Genomic DNA, 17,201 nt, shown 5'->3' with positions numbered 1-17,201 from the left:
CTGTAGCACGCTGAGAGGGAGGTGGGGGAGGAGAGGGAGTCGGAGGGGACAGATGTGGGCGATAGCATCGGCCATCTCACAGTGTGACGATAGGATGCTCTGAATATGTAGCACATCGCCCTGACTCTAATCAAATGCCAACATCTTTAATCCCTGCTCTCATTTCTCCGCTGGTAAACGAAGTGCCAACAGTGCAGGTCTGCTCACACATGCATCTGAGAAAGGCACAGAGGAGGGAGATAAGCGGAGGGGTGAATAAAGTGATACAAGAGAGACAGTGCGGGGCAAGGGAAGGGAGAGAGCCAAGTGAGACGGAGAGAGAGAGCAGGCCTGTGGGATGGTCAAAACACCAGGTGGCTCTCCCATAGAGATAGAGAGAGGGAGAGAGAGAGAGAGAGAGAGAGAGATAGAGAGATAGAGATCACATGGGACTTTGACGCCCCCACATACACTGAACTGTTTCATCTGTCCTTATGTGTGCTCTCAACTAACTTGGCTTTTCCTGCTCTCTCCCCCTCAAACACACACACACACACACACACACACACACACACACACACACACACACACACACACACACACACACACACACACACACACACACACACACACACACACACACACACACACACACACACACACACACACACACACACACACACACACACACACACACACACACACACACACACACACACACACACACACACACACACACACACACACACACGATACCCTTTCATCTACTCATCCACGCAGCCAAAGCACCATCTCCGTTCACAAGCACTAGTAACGAGGCGTGTGGAAGTGTGAGATGTTGTGAGTGTGTGTAAGTGTGTGCGCATAATATGGGCATGTGCATGAGAGAGAAAGAGTGTATGTGTATGTGTGTGTGTGTGTGTGTGTGTGTGTGTGCGCGCGCCGGTCCCTAACAAAGCTCCCTTCATGTGTCTCGATGGCACAGTCCATGCCAAGGAATGCTGTCTGAAGATGGGTTGTCTTACATCTCCCTGGAATGTCTCTTCTCCTGGCTAAAGTGCTGATTCTCTCTCTTCCCCCTCTCACTCCCTCCCTCTCTCTCTCCCCTCTCTCTCCCATCTCTCTCACTCCCTTCCCCCTTCTCTCTATCCCCCTCTCTCTATCTACCATCTCTCTCCCTCCCCTCCCTCCCTCTCTCCTCTCTCTTTCTCCTCCCTCCCCTCTCTCTCCTCCCTCCCTTCTCTCCCTCCCCTCTCTCTCGTTCGATATTAACGTGTTCATTTTGATTTGAAATGTAATACAAATATTGAAATGTAATTAGTAGGGATGTCCGATATTATCGGCCGATATCGGCAGTAAAATGTGATATCGGAAAATATCGGTATCGGTAAAAAAAAAAAAAAAAACAATAACAATATTTGTTATATATATATCCAGTGAAATGATTAGTTACCTGAAATTATTCCGTTTTTTGGGGGGGAAAACCCTGCATATATCGGTATCGGTTGATATCGGTATCGGAAATTAAGAGTTGGACAATATCGGAATATCGGTATCGGTAAAAAAGCCAATATCGAGCATCCCTAGTAATTAGTACATTACACTTTTTGACCCCAACCGCTACCCATAACTTCAAAAGCAGCTCGCTGCTGGTGGGAAGAGTGTTCATCATTCCTCTGACACGCAAACCAGGACAATGATGCGTGACCATCCATCTCCTGAATGGCAAATGTCATTATTCCATGTTTCCAAGCAGGGTTTTGCATCGTAAACCAAGTTGTGAGCATGTTCTTTCCACCCAGTTTGAGTTCTGTTTCCGCTAGTACTAGTGGTGGTATCCTTAGTCCAGGAAAGAAGCGACAGGTCAGCTCGTCTGTCAACAAAGCTATTGTTACATCAGAGAGCAAATTCACAAAATGTATCACCTGTATTTTAACTCTGGGATCGCCACTCAACGTTATTGAAGACTCCTGTGACCAATAATTACTTACGGTTGCTTCTCCTAACCATGTTTTAATGCATTTCTTAATTACCACAGCCCCTACAGATGCATTTTGTTATGTATATTTTTATTGTGATTAATCACAGCCCATCATAAGATTAACCAGCAAATTGTAATAATTTGACAGCCCTAATCTGATTTGTATATCTTGTTAGGGCTTGTGAACAGAGACGGGGCTTTTGAAGGCATTGAGGAACAGATGAAAGGATTTTTTTTTGTGTTGCACCGCAAGTGTGGTTGTTATGGTATGTTTGAGTGCGTGCGAGGGCATGTGGTTGTTATGTTTGTGTGCGTGCAAGGGCATGTGTGGTTGTTATGTTTGAGTGCGTGCGAGGGCTTATGTGGTTGTTATGTTTGTGTGCGTGCGAGGGCATGTGTGGTTGTTATGTTTGTGTGCGGGCGAGGGCATGTGTGGTTGTTATGTTTGAGTGCGTGCGAGGGCATGTGTGGTTGTTATGTTTGAGTGCGTGCGAGGGCATGTGTGGTTGTTATGTTTGAGTGCGTGCGAGGGCATGTGTGGTTGTTATGTTTGAGTGCGTGCGAGGGCATGTGTGGTTGTTATGTTTGTGTGCGTGCGAGGGCATGTGTGGTTGTTATGTTTGTGTGCGTGCGAGGGCATGTGTGGTTGTTATGTTTGAGTGCGTGCGAGGGCATGTGTGGTTGTTATGTTTGTGTGCGTGCGAGGGCATGTGTGGTTGTTATGTTTGAGTGCGTGCGAGGGCATGTGTGGTTGTTATGTTTGTGTGCGTGCGAGGGCATGTGTGGTTGTTATGTTTGAGTGCGTGCGAGGGCATGTGTGGTTGTTATGTTTGAGTGCGTGGGCATGTGTGGTTGTTATGTTTGTGTGTGTAAGTCTATATGTTCTCTCTCTCTCTCTCTCTCTCTCTCTCTCTCTCTCTCTCTCTCTCTCTCTCTCTCCCTCCCTCTCTCCCTCTCTCCCTCTCTCTCTCCCTCCCTCTCTCTCTCCCTCCCTCTCTCTCTCCCTCTCCCTCCATCCCCCGGGTTTTTCCTTAGCTTTGATGCTCAACCAACTTTCTTTGTGGTGGGGGGGGGGGGGGGGGTATTCAGCAAGCTAGGCAGCAATTAAAGATGTGGATGTGGGAGGAGGAGTGGAGGAGGGAGAGAGATCGGACGTTCAATCAACCAATGTGACCTTGCTGATTATCTAATAATGATGGCAAACCTTGAAACGGCTGCTTATCACAGGGGATGAAGAACATCAAAGCAGAAAACATCTCCTTCTATCACACATGGGCTGCCGGAGGAAAACATGTGCATGTTTGTGTGGGTGCGTGTGTGTGTGTGTGTGTGTGTTTGTGTGTGTGCGTGCGTGCGTGCGTGTGTATGCATGTAGGTTTGTGTGCATGCGAGTATGTGTGTGCGTGTGTGTGCATGTGCAACAATGAGCAAACGAGAAGAGAATGTGTGAGAAACCAGAGCCGGGGGAATAGGAGGTAGAACTTAAAAGAGGCCTCCACCAGCAGGACACAAGTCACCAGCAGTCTCTGGAGCAGCGAGACGGAAACGGGATAGTCTGGACTCAGGGAACTAGCTTGTGTGTGTGTATGTGTGTGAGTGTGAGAGAGATACTAAGTGAGAGGAGAGGGAGGGCAGGAAAGAGAGACAAGAGAAGGAGATCATTGAGGAGATTTTTCCAGCCCTGACCGATGCTGTGGTATGGTATGGAATGTTATGGTATAGTGTGGTATAGTGTGGTGTGGTATGGTATGGAATGCTATGGTACAGTGTGGTGTGGTATAGTGTGGTGTGGTATAGTGTGGTATGGTATAGTGTGGTATGGTATAGTATGGTATGGTATAGTGTGGTATGGTATAGTATGGTATGGTATGGTATAGTGTGGTATGGTATGGTATGGTATAGTGTGGTATGGTATAGTATAGTGTGGTATGGTATAGTGTGGTATGGTATAGTATGGTATGGTATAGTGTGGTATGGTATAGTGTGGTATGGTATAGTATAGTGTGGTATGGTATAGTGTGGTATGGTATAGTATGGTATGGTATAGTGTGGTATGGTATAGTGTGGTATCATGGTATAGTGTGGTATGGTATAGTGTGGTATGGTATAGTGTGGTATGGTATGGTATGGTATAGTATGGTATGGTATGGTATAGTATGGTATCATGGTATAGTGTGGTATGGTATAGTGTGGTATAGTGTGGTATGGTATAGTATAGTATCATGGTATAGTGTGGTATGGTATAGTGTGGTATGGTATAGTGTGGTATAGTGTGGTATGGTATAGTGTGGTATCATGGTATAGTGTGGTATGGTATAGTGTGGTATGGTATAGTGTGGTATGGTATAGTATAGTATAGTGTGGTATGGTATAGTGTGGTATGGTATAGTATAGTGTGGTATGGTATAGTGTGGTATGGTATAGTATAGTGTGGTATAGTGTCCTGAAAGGCACCACCAAATAAAATGTATTATTATTATTATTATTATTATTATTATTATTATTATTATTATTATTATTATTATTATTATTATTATTATTATTATTGTTATTTTATTATTATTATTATTATTTTATTATTATTATTATTATTATTATTATTATTATGGTATGGTATAGTGTGGTGTGGTATGGTATAGTGTGGTATAGTGTGCTATAGTGTGGTGTGCTATAGTGTGGTGTGGTATAGTGTGATATAGTGTGGTGTGCTATAGTGTGGTGTGGTACAGTGTGGTGTGGTATAGTGTGGTATGGTATATAGTGTGGTATAGTGTGGTATGGTATAGTGTGGTGTAGTGTGGTATAGTGTGGTGTGGTATAGTGTGGTGTAGTGTGGTATAGTGTGGTGTGGTACAGTGTGGTATAGTGTGGTGTAGTGTGGTATAGTGTGGTGTGGTACAGTGTGGCATAGTGTGGTGTAGTGTGGTGTGGTATAGTGTGGTATAGTGTGGTGTAGTGTGGTATAGTGTGGTGTGGTATAGTGTGGTGTGGTATAGTGTGGCATAGTGTGGTGTAGTGTGGTATAGTGTGGTGTAGTGTGGTATAGTGTGGTGTGGTATAGTGTGGTGTTGTGTGGTATAGTGTGGTGTGGTATAGTGTGGTATAGTGTGGTGTAGTGTGGTATAGTGTTAGTGTGGCATGTCTGCGAGTGTTGCATTTATTTATTTTACATTTTATTTTGCATTGTATGGGGTTTTTGTTTTGTTCTTCATTTATTGTGATGTTTCTTCTTGACTTGTTTAAAGAAGACGTGTCCGGCCCATGGGGACATTAGCGTGTGTTGTCGGGCCTCTTACAAATACATTTGATTTGATTCAGGATTTGATTTAGTGTGGTATGGTATGGTATAATGTGGTGTGGTATGGTATGGTATAATATAACTTTCTACATAACGGCAACGATGGAAACACCTTGCTCTTCTTCTCTGGTCTCTGGTGCTGCAGACTGCTGGACACAGTATAGGTCATGAAGTATAACGTTTTTTGTGTGTGCGTGTTTGTGTGTGCATGAGGTTATCACTGTTAGACTAGTCAGACCAATCTCAATAGTCAACCAGCACAGTAGTCCCCAGTACCTAACACACACCTTGACGTCACTACTGTAGTGACTTTACCAGCTATACGTATGCTAATTTACGACAGGACAGCTGTTCCAATTGCAAATTACCGGCTGGCACCATTCACGTTTTCCACACTAAAAGATGCGTTAGGAACTGGAGATGACTGTGTGTGTACGTGTGTGTATACGTGTGCGTGGATGTGTGTTTGCGTGTCTTGCATGCATGAGGTTAAGGACTTGTCAAACCGGTCTCCACAGTAAAAGTTAAAAAAGTGTGTGCGTGTGTGTTTGTGTGTGTGTGTGAGAGCTTACAGCAGTCGGACTCGTCTGACCAGTCTCCACAGTCATCATCGCCATCACAGTGGTAGATGTCCAGAATACAGCGGCCGTACGCACACTGGAACTCCTCCACACTGCAGGTGGCTGTCATCACGTCAGACGCTACACACACACACACACACACACACAAGGAAAGAGGGCAGAATTACACACAAAGCACCCTTGATCTTTTTTTCTCTCCAAGCAGCATACACCTGTGTGAGAGGCCCTCCATACCTCCTCTACTGGGATCCATACAGCGGGAGAGAGGAGGAGGCTCCCGTCTCTTTAGTGTGACAGTGATGTGCAGAGCCAGAGAGGCCGTCTGTCAATCATATACTGAACTGAATCAGCCTCCGTGCCCCAGAGGTGGAGGATCAGTCACATTCATCCACGCTGTCTGGGGAGGCGCACACAGACGCCTGGCCGCTGCCAGCACACCAGGTGTTGGGTTGGGGTGGGGTGGGGTGCCCCCCCCCCCCAGACACACACACACACACACACACACACACACACACACACACTCCGTGTATCATTCAATCATTTCATATCCGATTTAGAATCCCAAATCAGAAAACCAATGACGACCTGTTATTTCATTGTTTGTTTACAAATCCCAAATCAGAAAACCAATAATGGGCTATTTTTCATTGTTTTGATTTTAGTTAAGTAAAAAAAAAAAATAGAACATGAGAAAATGGGATATTTTGATTTTGTAATTTAACATTTCTGATTTGTTCAGGAAGTTAGTAAGACTTTTCTTCCTGTGTACACGCCTGTGAGAAGGTCTTTTTCCAAGTGGACCTTGGTAACCCGCTATGCACACTAGAACAATAGGCTCATTTTATTGAAGAATTGTTCGTAAGACCCAAAAGCATGACATAAGTCGAAGACAACACACCAAATACGAGTTGCATAAAGCAATCAATAACTCACAACACCAACACTTCTGGTCTTATCATGTATCAGGGCACAGGCTATGACAAAATACAGTATGCAATATCAACGTCATCATGGCAGGTGAAGAAATAGCCAAGCTTACAGAATCAAGTTCCTCTCCATTTCTCTCCCAATCGCTCATGCACGCACACACACGTACGCGCGCACACACACACACCAAATTGGGGGTAAAATCAATAGCATGTTTGTTCTCCAAAAACACAAAACCTGAAGCCCCTTTCGCATATGCACTGGACTCCATCTGCACAATAATCGGGGGGGGGGGGGGGGGCTGTATGCGCGGAGTTTACCCTCCCAGCTCCCAAATCCTAAATCTGTGTGTAATGCCAAAATGAAAAACATCCCGTTATTGGTTTCCTGATTTTGGAATCTAAATCGGATAAGAAATGATCGAATGATACACAGATAATACATTTACATTTACATTTTGTCATTTAGCTAACGCTTTTATCCAAAGCGACTTTTTGCAAAGTTCTGTACAACAAGACAGCAGGAAGGGTACAACTCTATCAGCAGAGTAACAATGTTCATCAAAGTGTTGCGTGTTACAGTGTAGGTTAGTATATTAGGATGTGTGCATGACAGTAAGGTTAGTTAGGGTTAGAGTTATTGTTTATTTTATTTTTTCATTTCAGATAATAATAATAATAATAATACATTTAATTTATAACGCACCCTACATTCCCGAGAGTCTCAGAGTGCTAGAAGAAGTGCGTCTTTAGTCGACGGCCAAAGATTGGACGGGTTTCAGCTGCTGTCCTAACTGTGGTGGGAAGTGCGTTCCACCATTGTGGGGCAAGGACTGAGAATAGGCGACTTCTCTCTTTGTATATATGCTTGTACGTGTGTGTGTGTGTGTAATACACACACACACACACACACACACACACACACACACACACACACACACACACACACACACACACACACACACACACACACACACACACACACACACACACACACACACACACACACACACACACACACACACACACACACACACACACACACACACACACACACACACACACACACACACACACACACACACACACACACACACACACACACACACACACACACACACACACACACACACACGGTATAACTTACGGCAGTTTTCCTCGTCCGATCCATCCTTGCAGTCGGTGTCTCCGTCACAGTACCAGTGCTCTGCAATGCAGCTGCCATCCGTGCAGCGGAACTCCTTGTCTGAACATTTACGCATGTCTGAAATGGACCATCACATACATTATTATTATTATTATGTGTGTGTGTGCATGTGTCCATGTCTGCATGAATGTATGTATGTACAGTACTAGGGCTGGGCGATATAACGATAACGATCGCGATATATTTTAATAATCGATATCGAATATCGAAATAATTTTTTTTTTTTTTTTATTTAAAAAAATATATATACTTTACCTGCAACAGGGCAGTTTTAAAACCAGAGACAGTGGACAGACTTGTCTTTCTTGCCTGCAACTTAAAGTAATGGCTTTGCTTGTCCAAATGACAATACTGACCAAATTGAGATTTATTTTTCTTTTGTCCATTTATTTTGTTTGCTTTCTAATTTAAAATACAGTTTGAAACCGTCTGTACACAGTAGGCTATGTGTGCTAGCAGAACTAGACTCCAGTCACGAGTCACGGTGCACATGTGCAGTGGTTTGTCCACCAAAAAAGCGCCAAAAGATCGAAAATAAACTAGCAGAGCCAGAACTGTTCAACTCCCCTGGAGCCACAGCCAGCAGAGAAGCCGGCTTTTAAACCAGCTGCAGCCTGAGAACTGGAGTGTGAGGGGATGTAACACTAAAGATGGCGGCAACGACAAAGAATTGCTGCAAAATAAACATACAGCTGTTGTTAAAAAAAAAAAAAAAAAAAAAAAAAATTAATACTTGTTTAATGTTTAATACTTGTTTAATACTACAATTTAGATAATAATCGATAGAGAAATAGGATAACATTATCATATCGTTATCGCGATATGATTTTTTTCCATATCGCCCAGCCCTATACAGTACTATATACCCACCACATTGTTCGTCACTATTGTCCCCGCAGTCATTGTCTCCATCACAGTGCCACAGGCTGCGGATACAGTAACCGTTCAGACAGTGGAACTCATCTTCCTCACACTCCCTGGGAGCTACAGAGACAGAGAGAAAGAGAGGAGAGAGGAGAGAGGAGAGAGGAGAGAGGAGAGAGAGAGAGAGAGAGAGAGAGAGAGAAGAGGGTCAATGTGGTCAGCAGTAGTCACATGGGGCAGGTGGACTGAGTTGATTGATTTCCAACCTTGTCATGATGCCCACAACCTTCTCCTAACATTACACCTTTCTCCATTACATCCATACAACCACTGGTTACACATGTGGCGTTCATCAGTACTGTTATAGGCAAGTTTCATACCCTCCACTTACTGACCATATTAGGCCTATGAGATCAACTAAGTTAAGTATTTAATCTGTGGGGTAATTATTCCTCTGCATTTGTAGCCTAGCCTGAAGCAGTGGGCATACTTTATACAAATAAAGGTATCATATCAGCAACTTGCTGCATTTATATTAGACCAACAAGTAATGTGCTAGACAAGACTTTTAGATTATGCTCTCGCATTGTCCTGCGTGGCCAGGTCCATGGACGACAGTTATGGTCTGGGCAGCTCTCAGTTTATGAGCCTAGAAAGGGTTCCTATTCACAGAATGGCTTTCTGTCTACAGCCTGCCGGCTGTGGAACTCTCTGCCCAGGGCCATCCAACACTCCCCCACTATTGCTGTCTTCAAGAGGCGTGTGAAGCGACATCTGCAACAATAGGTTGCAGAGGGTGCTTGGCCACCACTCTTGAAGAACAGGAACATGACATGTAATGAGGCTCTTTCAGAAAATTGTCTTGTCTATTATCTACTTGTTTTATCCATCTTATCTTCTTAACTCTTTCTTTATGATTTATTGTATTCTTCTTGGGACCATGTTGGAAACAAGTCGACAGACTTTCACATGTTATCCTTGTACCCCTTGTTTTTATACTTCTGTATAAATAAAAATCAATCAATCAATCAATTACTATAAGGAGTTGAGTAGTGATGACATACTGTATCATAGCTAATTTTCTAGTGGGCATATGGAAAATTGCAGTGGGCTATAGTAGTGGGAATATTATTATTTGAGGAAAAAACGTATAAATTTTTACGTTATGAGCTCCGCCTAGGCACCACCTTCTGTTCGCCATCAAAAACTACATGTAGGACTGTCATCAAAAACTACCTGTAGGACTGTTGTCAACAACTACCTGTAGGACTGTCATCAAAAACTACCTGTAGGACTGTCGTCAACAACTACCTGTAGGACTGTCATCAAAAACTACCTGTAGGACTGTCATCAAAAACTACCTGTAGGACTGTCGTCAACAACTACCTGTAGGACTGTCATCAAAAACTACCTGTAGGACTGCTGTCAAAAACTACCTGCAGGACTGTCGTCAAAAACTACCTGCAGGACTGTCGTCAAAAACTACCTGCAGGACTGTCGTCAAAAACTACCTGTAGGACTGTCGTCAAAAGCTACCTGTAGGACTGCTGTCAAAAACTAGCTGTAGGACTGTCGTCAAAAACTACCTGTAGGAATGCCGTCAAAAACTACATGTAGGACTGTCATCAAAAACTACCTGTAGGACTGTCGTCAAAAACTACCTGCAGGACTGTCGTCAAAAACTACCTGTAGGACTGCCGTGTCTCTTCGTTTGGACCCACAGAAATATTAGTAATTTTTGGAAAGTTGTGCGTCAAAAGAGAGAAATAAAAAGGCTGCCGTTTTCTCAAGTTCTCTCCTATGTCAGCTGCTCCATAAAAAGCAAGGTCTCCCCTACATTTTCAAAAGGTTGCCTTAAGCTTGTCTTAACTCATCATCGTGAGTTATGCATGTGAAATTGAATATTGATGCAGCGCACGCTCCCCGCCTCTCCTCTCCTATTACTGCACTGAGAGCACCCCTTCACTGATACCAATTCCATGGGTCATGGGTCATGGGTTGTCCTGGTATGACAAAGCCTTTATGCAAAACGGCCCACACATTTCATATTTAGGCTATGTATCATTATTATGTATGAATAATCCATACATATTCATACACATTCAATAATTCATACTTTAGAAACAAAATCTTGAATATGGGTCCATTTGAATTTGTAGGAAAGACGTGAGCATTTTTTTAAGATTCGTTTCCGACGTTCATACTGATTTTGTTTTCAGAACATCAAACATATTAGATTCAACTTTATTGTCAGAGAACAACAAAATGTTATGGGCAGCCACATATTAGTCTGCAGGCTGTGTAAAAAGAACATCTAATTTAGCAGGGGAGGGAAGGTGAGGTGTGTGCAAAGGCCTGCTGTTCTACACTCTTAACAAAAAGGGTGCTAGCACTAAAAAGAGGTTATTTAGCTTGTGGATAGGCCATACCCTGAGAAAGGAAGACACAAACATCACCCGGCAAGCCCTACGATGGAACCCACCCGGAAAGAGGAAACGCGGCAGGCCTCGAAACACCTGGCGCCGTTCTTGGGAAGGGGAAATGAAAGAGGCTGGACTGGGATGGCACAACATCGTTCAGGAGGCCAAAAACCATGCAACATGGAAAGAAATAGTCAGTGGCCTATGCTCCGCAGGGAGTGCAAAGGCTTAAGTCAAGTAAGTCAATCATCTACAGCAGTGGTGCCCAACCAGTCGATCGCGATCGACAGGTAGATCGCGATCGACAGGTAGATTGCGGGCTGATTTCAAGTAGATCTCGATTAATAAAAAAAAAAAAAAAAAAAAAAAAAATTAAAAAAAATAGATGAGGTCGGACTCGGCACTGACAGATTTGTGTTCATTATGCTGCTTTTATAAAGCCTCAAATGACGGCTTACAATATACAATTTTGGCTGGTAGCTCTCGGCTAGGTGGTAAATTAAAAAGTAGATCTTGGTTCAAAAAAGGTTGGGCACCCCTGATCTACAGGCTGCGTAAAAAGATGAAAAAATAAAGAAAGAAAATAACTGAAATAAAACAGTGCTGCCATGCTGCCCAATTGTGTCTACTTGAAATAAAACTGCCTGTGTTTGAGTTTCAAACTAGGGCTGTACCGAATGTAATTTTTTAACATTCGAAGCTTCGATTGAAGTATTCAAACGAAGCTTCGAATGTCTATAAAAAATATATTTACTTTTTTAAACTAAATCCTCAATTTGAATAAAGTGATTAATCTGATTAAATTAGTATTTTTCTTTTATTAAATAAACTTTCTTTAATGAATATAACTCATCAGTTTTCGTCAACATAAATAATCCAATAAGGGCACGGTTGGTATGAAAATGATGGTGACGTCTTATAGTATAATATTAGTGTAGCCTAATATTTAACTGCAACTGTGAAGAAAACCCCCATTGGTTTAAACAGATTGAATAGACACAAAATAATAAAAAAAATAATAAAAAAAATAATAATGTATTAAAAATAAAAAATTCGAGGCGGCTACGTGGCGTAGTGGGCAAGGCACTCGCCACAAAATGCTGGAGACGCTGGGCTCGTCAGTTCGAGCCCAGCGCTCCACATTTGCTTTCAGTTTAGCTGGTCGTCCGTACTAATACACATTGGCCGTATTAGGGGGTGGGAAACTGATGGGTGGGGATCGGGCGTTGTGGACAGCGACTCCTACAGGTCGGTTGGTGCGCCTGCGCAGTAGAATCAGTAAGTGTCGGGGGCAGCGTGAGCCTCCCACGCGTTACTCCTCGCCACTGAGAGATCGAGCTGCGCAGGTGAAAAGATGCGACTGCTGTTACCTCAAGTACCGGAGGGGACTTGTGCTATGTATGACTTAGTCCACATTGCAGCCGGCTTGTGGGAGGCAAGAAACAGCGTCCGTGACAGGGGAGGGTTGAATTGGATGATACGAAATTGGGATGGGAGAAAAATATAGAAAATGGGAGAAAAAGTGGATCAAAAAAATAAAAAATAAAAAATGTGAATGTTTATTTAGAATTCGAATGTCAACATTATGATCGAAGCTTCGAAGCATTCGGTACAGCCCTATTTCAAACCCTACGTTTCTGTCTAAACAACTTGCTGAACCTACAGTGATTAAAGAGTTCATGGCTTTTCATAACACTGCCTCCACTCCTGTTGCCCTGCGATCAATAGCAAGTCTCAGGAGAGGCTGAGCAGGGTCAAGTAAACAGGTTTGGATAGGAGAACTAGAACGCATTGCAGGCTGGATGGCCCTTGACAGGAGCCAATATATTATTTACTAAGGGTGTGTATGTGTCTGTGCGTGTGTGTGTGTGTGTGTGTGTGTGTGTGTGTGTGCATGCGTGTGTTTACGTGCGTGTCTGTGGTCATGTGGAGAGACCAAGCCAGAGAGACAAGAGGAAGGAGACAAATTAGTAGATGAAGCTTCTCTTTTGTTCATTGAGAATTTTCTCTTCCTTCCCAGGTCCTTGTTTCCAATGAAGCATGAAGTCATGTTACCCTCCACACAACCCCGCCTCCACACACTGCTTCCCTCTGGGGTAATGACCTCAGGCACTCAGTGTGTGTCTGTGTCTGTGTGTGGAGGTCCAACAGCTCCACAATGACATCAGGTCTGATTTGCACCAGTTTGCACCAGCCTCATATCCTTACAGGTGAATAGGTTATAATGAATCCATTGCAAAAAAAGACTGCAGTGTAAATCACATGGTAAAAAATAGATGTTCCGATACCATTTTTTCCTTCCCGATCCGATTCCGATACCTAAGCTTTGGGTATCGGCCGATACTGAGTACTGATCCGATACCAGTGCATACATTTTTTTTTTAATTGAAAAAAAATATATATATTATAAAAATAGATTTTTTTTTTTACAGCTACAGATACTGTTTTATATATACTGTTTTTTAGTAATAACTAGAAAGTAATGGTATTTATTCAACAACAGGTGATTGTATAGATTAGTATCATTAATTGACAACTATGCTCAATGAGTTCACCCACGGAACTGTTGTTGGGACATTGGTTCCGCACGGACGTTATACGTTGTAGCACTTGCTATCCAGTCGGCTCCGGTTCAGTTAGCTAGTAGTAGTAGCAGCGTGTATGTTGTGATTTTCAATGCAAAATAAATATTCAACATTCTTTTTTGAGACTCCGCCTCAGACTCTTATCCTTTGGCACTAAAAGCTAAACATTGTCACCGGTATGGCTGTCCTCAACATGTCATTAATTGCGTGCGAGAGTAGCCACTTTAGTGTGAGCTAGGTTAGCCAGTTAGCGTGAGCTAGGTTAGCCAGTTAACGTGAGCTAGATGGAAAGAATGTAACGTTACTGGTGAAAAAGTGATTTACCTTGGAATACTCCTTTGCCAACTTGCTGTACTTTGCTTGCAGGTCTGCAGCCATTATTGTTGGATTATGAATAGCCCCAACTTTAGACAAGGTAACGTTAAAGATAAAAACTAACTCTTCAGCTAATGCTAACACCAGCAAGCGAACACATCAGAGCTCCCCGTCACACCGCTCTGTCGGGACGATGGCATTTAAGAAAGTTTCTGCTGTTAAAATGACAAACAGCATTGACACTTTAATTCACGGTCGATTAAAAACACGTTTGTTTTATAATGCTCACTCTCAGCAGGAGGATACCGCACATGTTGTTGATAAATTACGTCATATGGGATCGGAGCATAGATTTGATGTGTACTCGCCGATACCAGCATTTTAGGCTGTATCGGAGGCATTTCCGATACTGGTATCGGAACAACTCTAGTAAAAAATAGATCCCATAGCAGTCTGCCAATATATCGGTATCAGCATTTATGTTTATATCCAGCTGTTTGATTAGCTATCTTTGACGGGCTCTAGGGGACAAATTATTGTAAGCTATAGCGCAAATATATTGGTATTAGAGATGTCCGATGTTATCGGCCTACCGATATTGGCATTAAAATGTAATATCGGAAATTATGGTAAAAAATGAAATATATGTGGCGGTCAGGTGGCGTAGCGGAGATTGCGCTCGTCACCAACGCAGGAGACGCTGGGTTCGAGCCCAGCTCTCGGCGTTGCCACCAGCTTGGCTGGCCGTTCATACTAATACAATTGGCAGTATTAGAGGGTGGGAAAACTGGCGGGTGGGAATCTGGCGTTGTGGACAGCGACGCCTACAGGTCAGGTCTCGGCGCTTGCTAAGTGGGGCAGGACTTGGTGGAGATAGCGTGCCCTCCCACGCGTTACACTTCACCAATGAGAGTCCTCGCTGCCAAGTGGAAAGAGCGTCACTGGCTTGACGGCGCACGTCTCGGAGGAAGCGTGCGTTTGACATCAGGACACCCTTGTACCGACTCGTCGGAGAACATGCGTACAACAACCAGGTAGGGGAGGGGGGGAATTGGCACAACGACTAATTGGGACGGGGAGAAAACCAGAGAAAAATAGGAGAAAGAGAAGGTTAAAAATTTTAAATAAATAAATAAATATGAAATATATTATATATTTATTTATTTAACATTTATTTAGGGGGGGGGGGCTGCATATATCGGCATCGGAAATTAAGAGTTGCCAAGAGTAAAAAAGCCAATATCGAACATCCCTAATTGGTATCATATGAAACTAGCGGAATCCAAACGGTACCAGCCATGCTAGCTCACTGCAAAGGGGGTAGATTCTGCTCCAAAATGAAGCTATTTTAAAGTAGCTTAGATTTGATGGGAGGAAAATGCCACAGGCATCATCGCCATTTTCAAAGGGGTCCCTTGACTTCTCACCTCAAGATATCTCAATGAAAATGGGCTCAATGGAACCAAACGAGACTTATCTTGTAGTCTTGGGGGCCCCAGTCTGTCTGACAGTCTTGACTGTCTCCTCTTGGCTGCCAATCGCCTGGGTCAGTCTGCCTCGGTCAGACCCACTGAGCATGCCCCCCCCCCCCCCTGGGTCAGAACCACTGAGCATGCCCCTGGGTTGTGGAGGCTGATGACGGATCAAGTGAAAGACCAGGAAGTGAAGGACCAGGAAGTGGATCAAGTGAAAGACCAGGAAGTGAAGGACCAGGAAGTGGATCAAGTGAAAGACCAGGAAGTGGCCCGCTGGCTGACTGGAGATGAAAAATGCATCATACCCACAGTATTGACAAATGGACTCGTTCAATTATTCATAATTTTTTTTAAATGACTCGATTCTCTTTCTTTCGCTAGCCTGGGTGTGCCCCCCATCAGTAAGGTAAACAGAGGAAGGGGGTGAGAGGCCAACTCACCCTCCGGGTGATCATCACTCACAGCGACCAAAAGTCAAAGGGCATGGAGAGTCATTACCAGGCTCACTGTGTGTGTGTGTGTGTGTGTGTGTGTGTGTGTGTGTGTGTGTGTGTGTGTGTGTGTGTGTGTGTGTGTGTGTGTGTGTGTGTGTGTGTGTGTGTGTGTGTGTGTGTGTGTGTGTGTCTATGTACTATGGAGAAACGGTCAGGTTTTATTCTACCGGATGTCTCCCAAACCTCAATAATTCTGAATATAATCAGTTGCACACAAACACACGTTACCAGGCAAGCACACACACGTTTGTCCCTATAGGTTCATTTGAAACCTCAAGCGGAGCGTGAAGAACCCCCACCACCTCTTTTTAAATAATGAAATAAAACAACTGCATCAAGGATATCAGGGGCGCAAGAAAGGCTGGGGTGAAGGTAGGAGAGTGGGGGGTGGGAGGCATGAAATAATAAGTAGTTTGGGGAGTAAGGGTGGCTGGGTGGGAGGATTGGGAGGGTGGCTGGGTGTAAGAATTTACGGGGCATGAAGATGAAAAATTCATGGCGGCTCACAGTAGACGGACCCCCATAAGGAAGTGATTCTGTGTCTAGATTCAGAAATGTGGGTCAGGAGGAGGGAGGGAGAAAACATCAAGAGGATGAGAGAGAGAGAGAGAAAGAGAGAGAGGAGGGAGAGAGATGAAAAGAGAGAGTGCTAACAGGGAGGTGAAGAGTGAGAGCTCGGGCTCACTTGTAATTAATGACTACAAGGCCTTCACCTGTACGACGACAGGATGTGCTGAATGAACACACACGCTGGGAGACTCCAGTATCACTGCCATCCATGTCACCATGTTGGAAGAGAAAACAAGTGATGCATATCAATAAATCTTAGGCGGCCAGGATCTCCATGAGGTGACTTTTACCCGACTGGAAGCCAGAATCGTGAGCTAAAACTTGTCGGAGGGTATAGATGCCAGATATTGGCCCCGATATACCTAGAACAAATGGTAAATGGCTGCATTTATATAGCGCTTTTATCCGTAGTGCTTTACAATTTGTTCCTCACATTTTACCCATTCACTCGCACATTCACACACCGATGGCAGAGGCGACCACGCAGGGTGTCAACCTGCAGACCG

The 17,201-nt window shown here is 43.8% G+C and overlaps 1 protein-coding gene across 2 annotated transcripts in view; it reads right to left on the bottom strand.

Moving 5' to 3' along the window:
- Positions 1-17,201, bottom strand: part of lrp4 (low density lipoprotein receptor-related protein 4) — a 184,358-nt gene that overhangs the window by 42,248 nt on the left and 124,909 nt on the right. For both annotated transcript variants that reach the window (XM_084337758.1, XM_084337759.1), the window contains exons 4-6: positions 8,843-8,956; positions 7,913-8,029; positions 5,831-5,959 (exon numbers count right to left, since the gene is read on the bottom strand). In XM_084337758.1, the coding sequence (XP_084193884.1) occupies positions 5,831-5,959; positions 7,913-8,029; positions 8,843-8,956 (360 nt within the window). The remainder of the gene's footprint in view (positions 1-5,830; positions 5,960-7,912; positions 8,030-8,842; positions 8,957-17,201) is intronic.

Source organism: Notolepis coatsorum (genome assembly GCF_963971535.1).
Source record: "Notolepis coatsorum genome assembly, chromosome: 20".
Lineage (NCBI taxonomy): Eukaryota > Metazoa > Chordata > Actinopteri > Aulopiformes > Paralepididae > Notolepis > Notolepis coatsorum.
The sequence above is the reverse complement of the archived record's forward strand: the minus strand, read 5'-3'. Positions and strand labels throughout refer to the sequence as shown.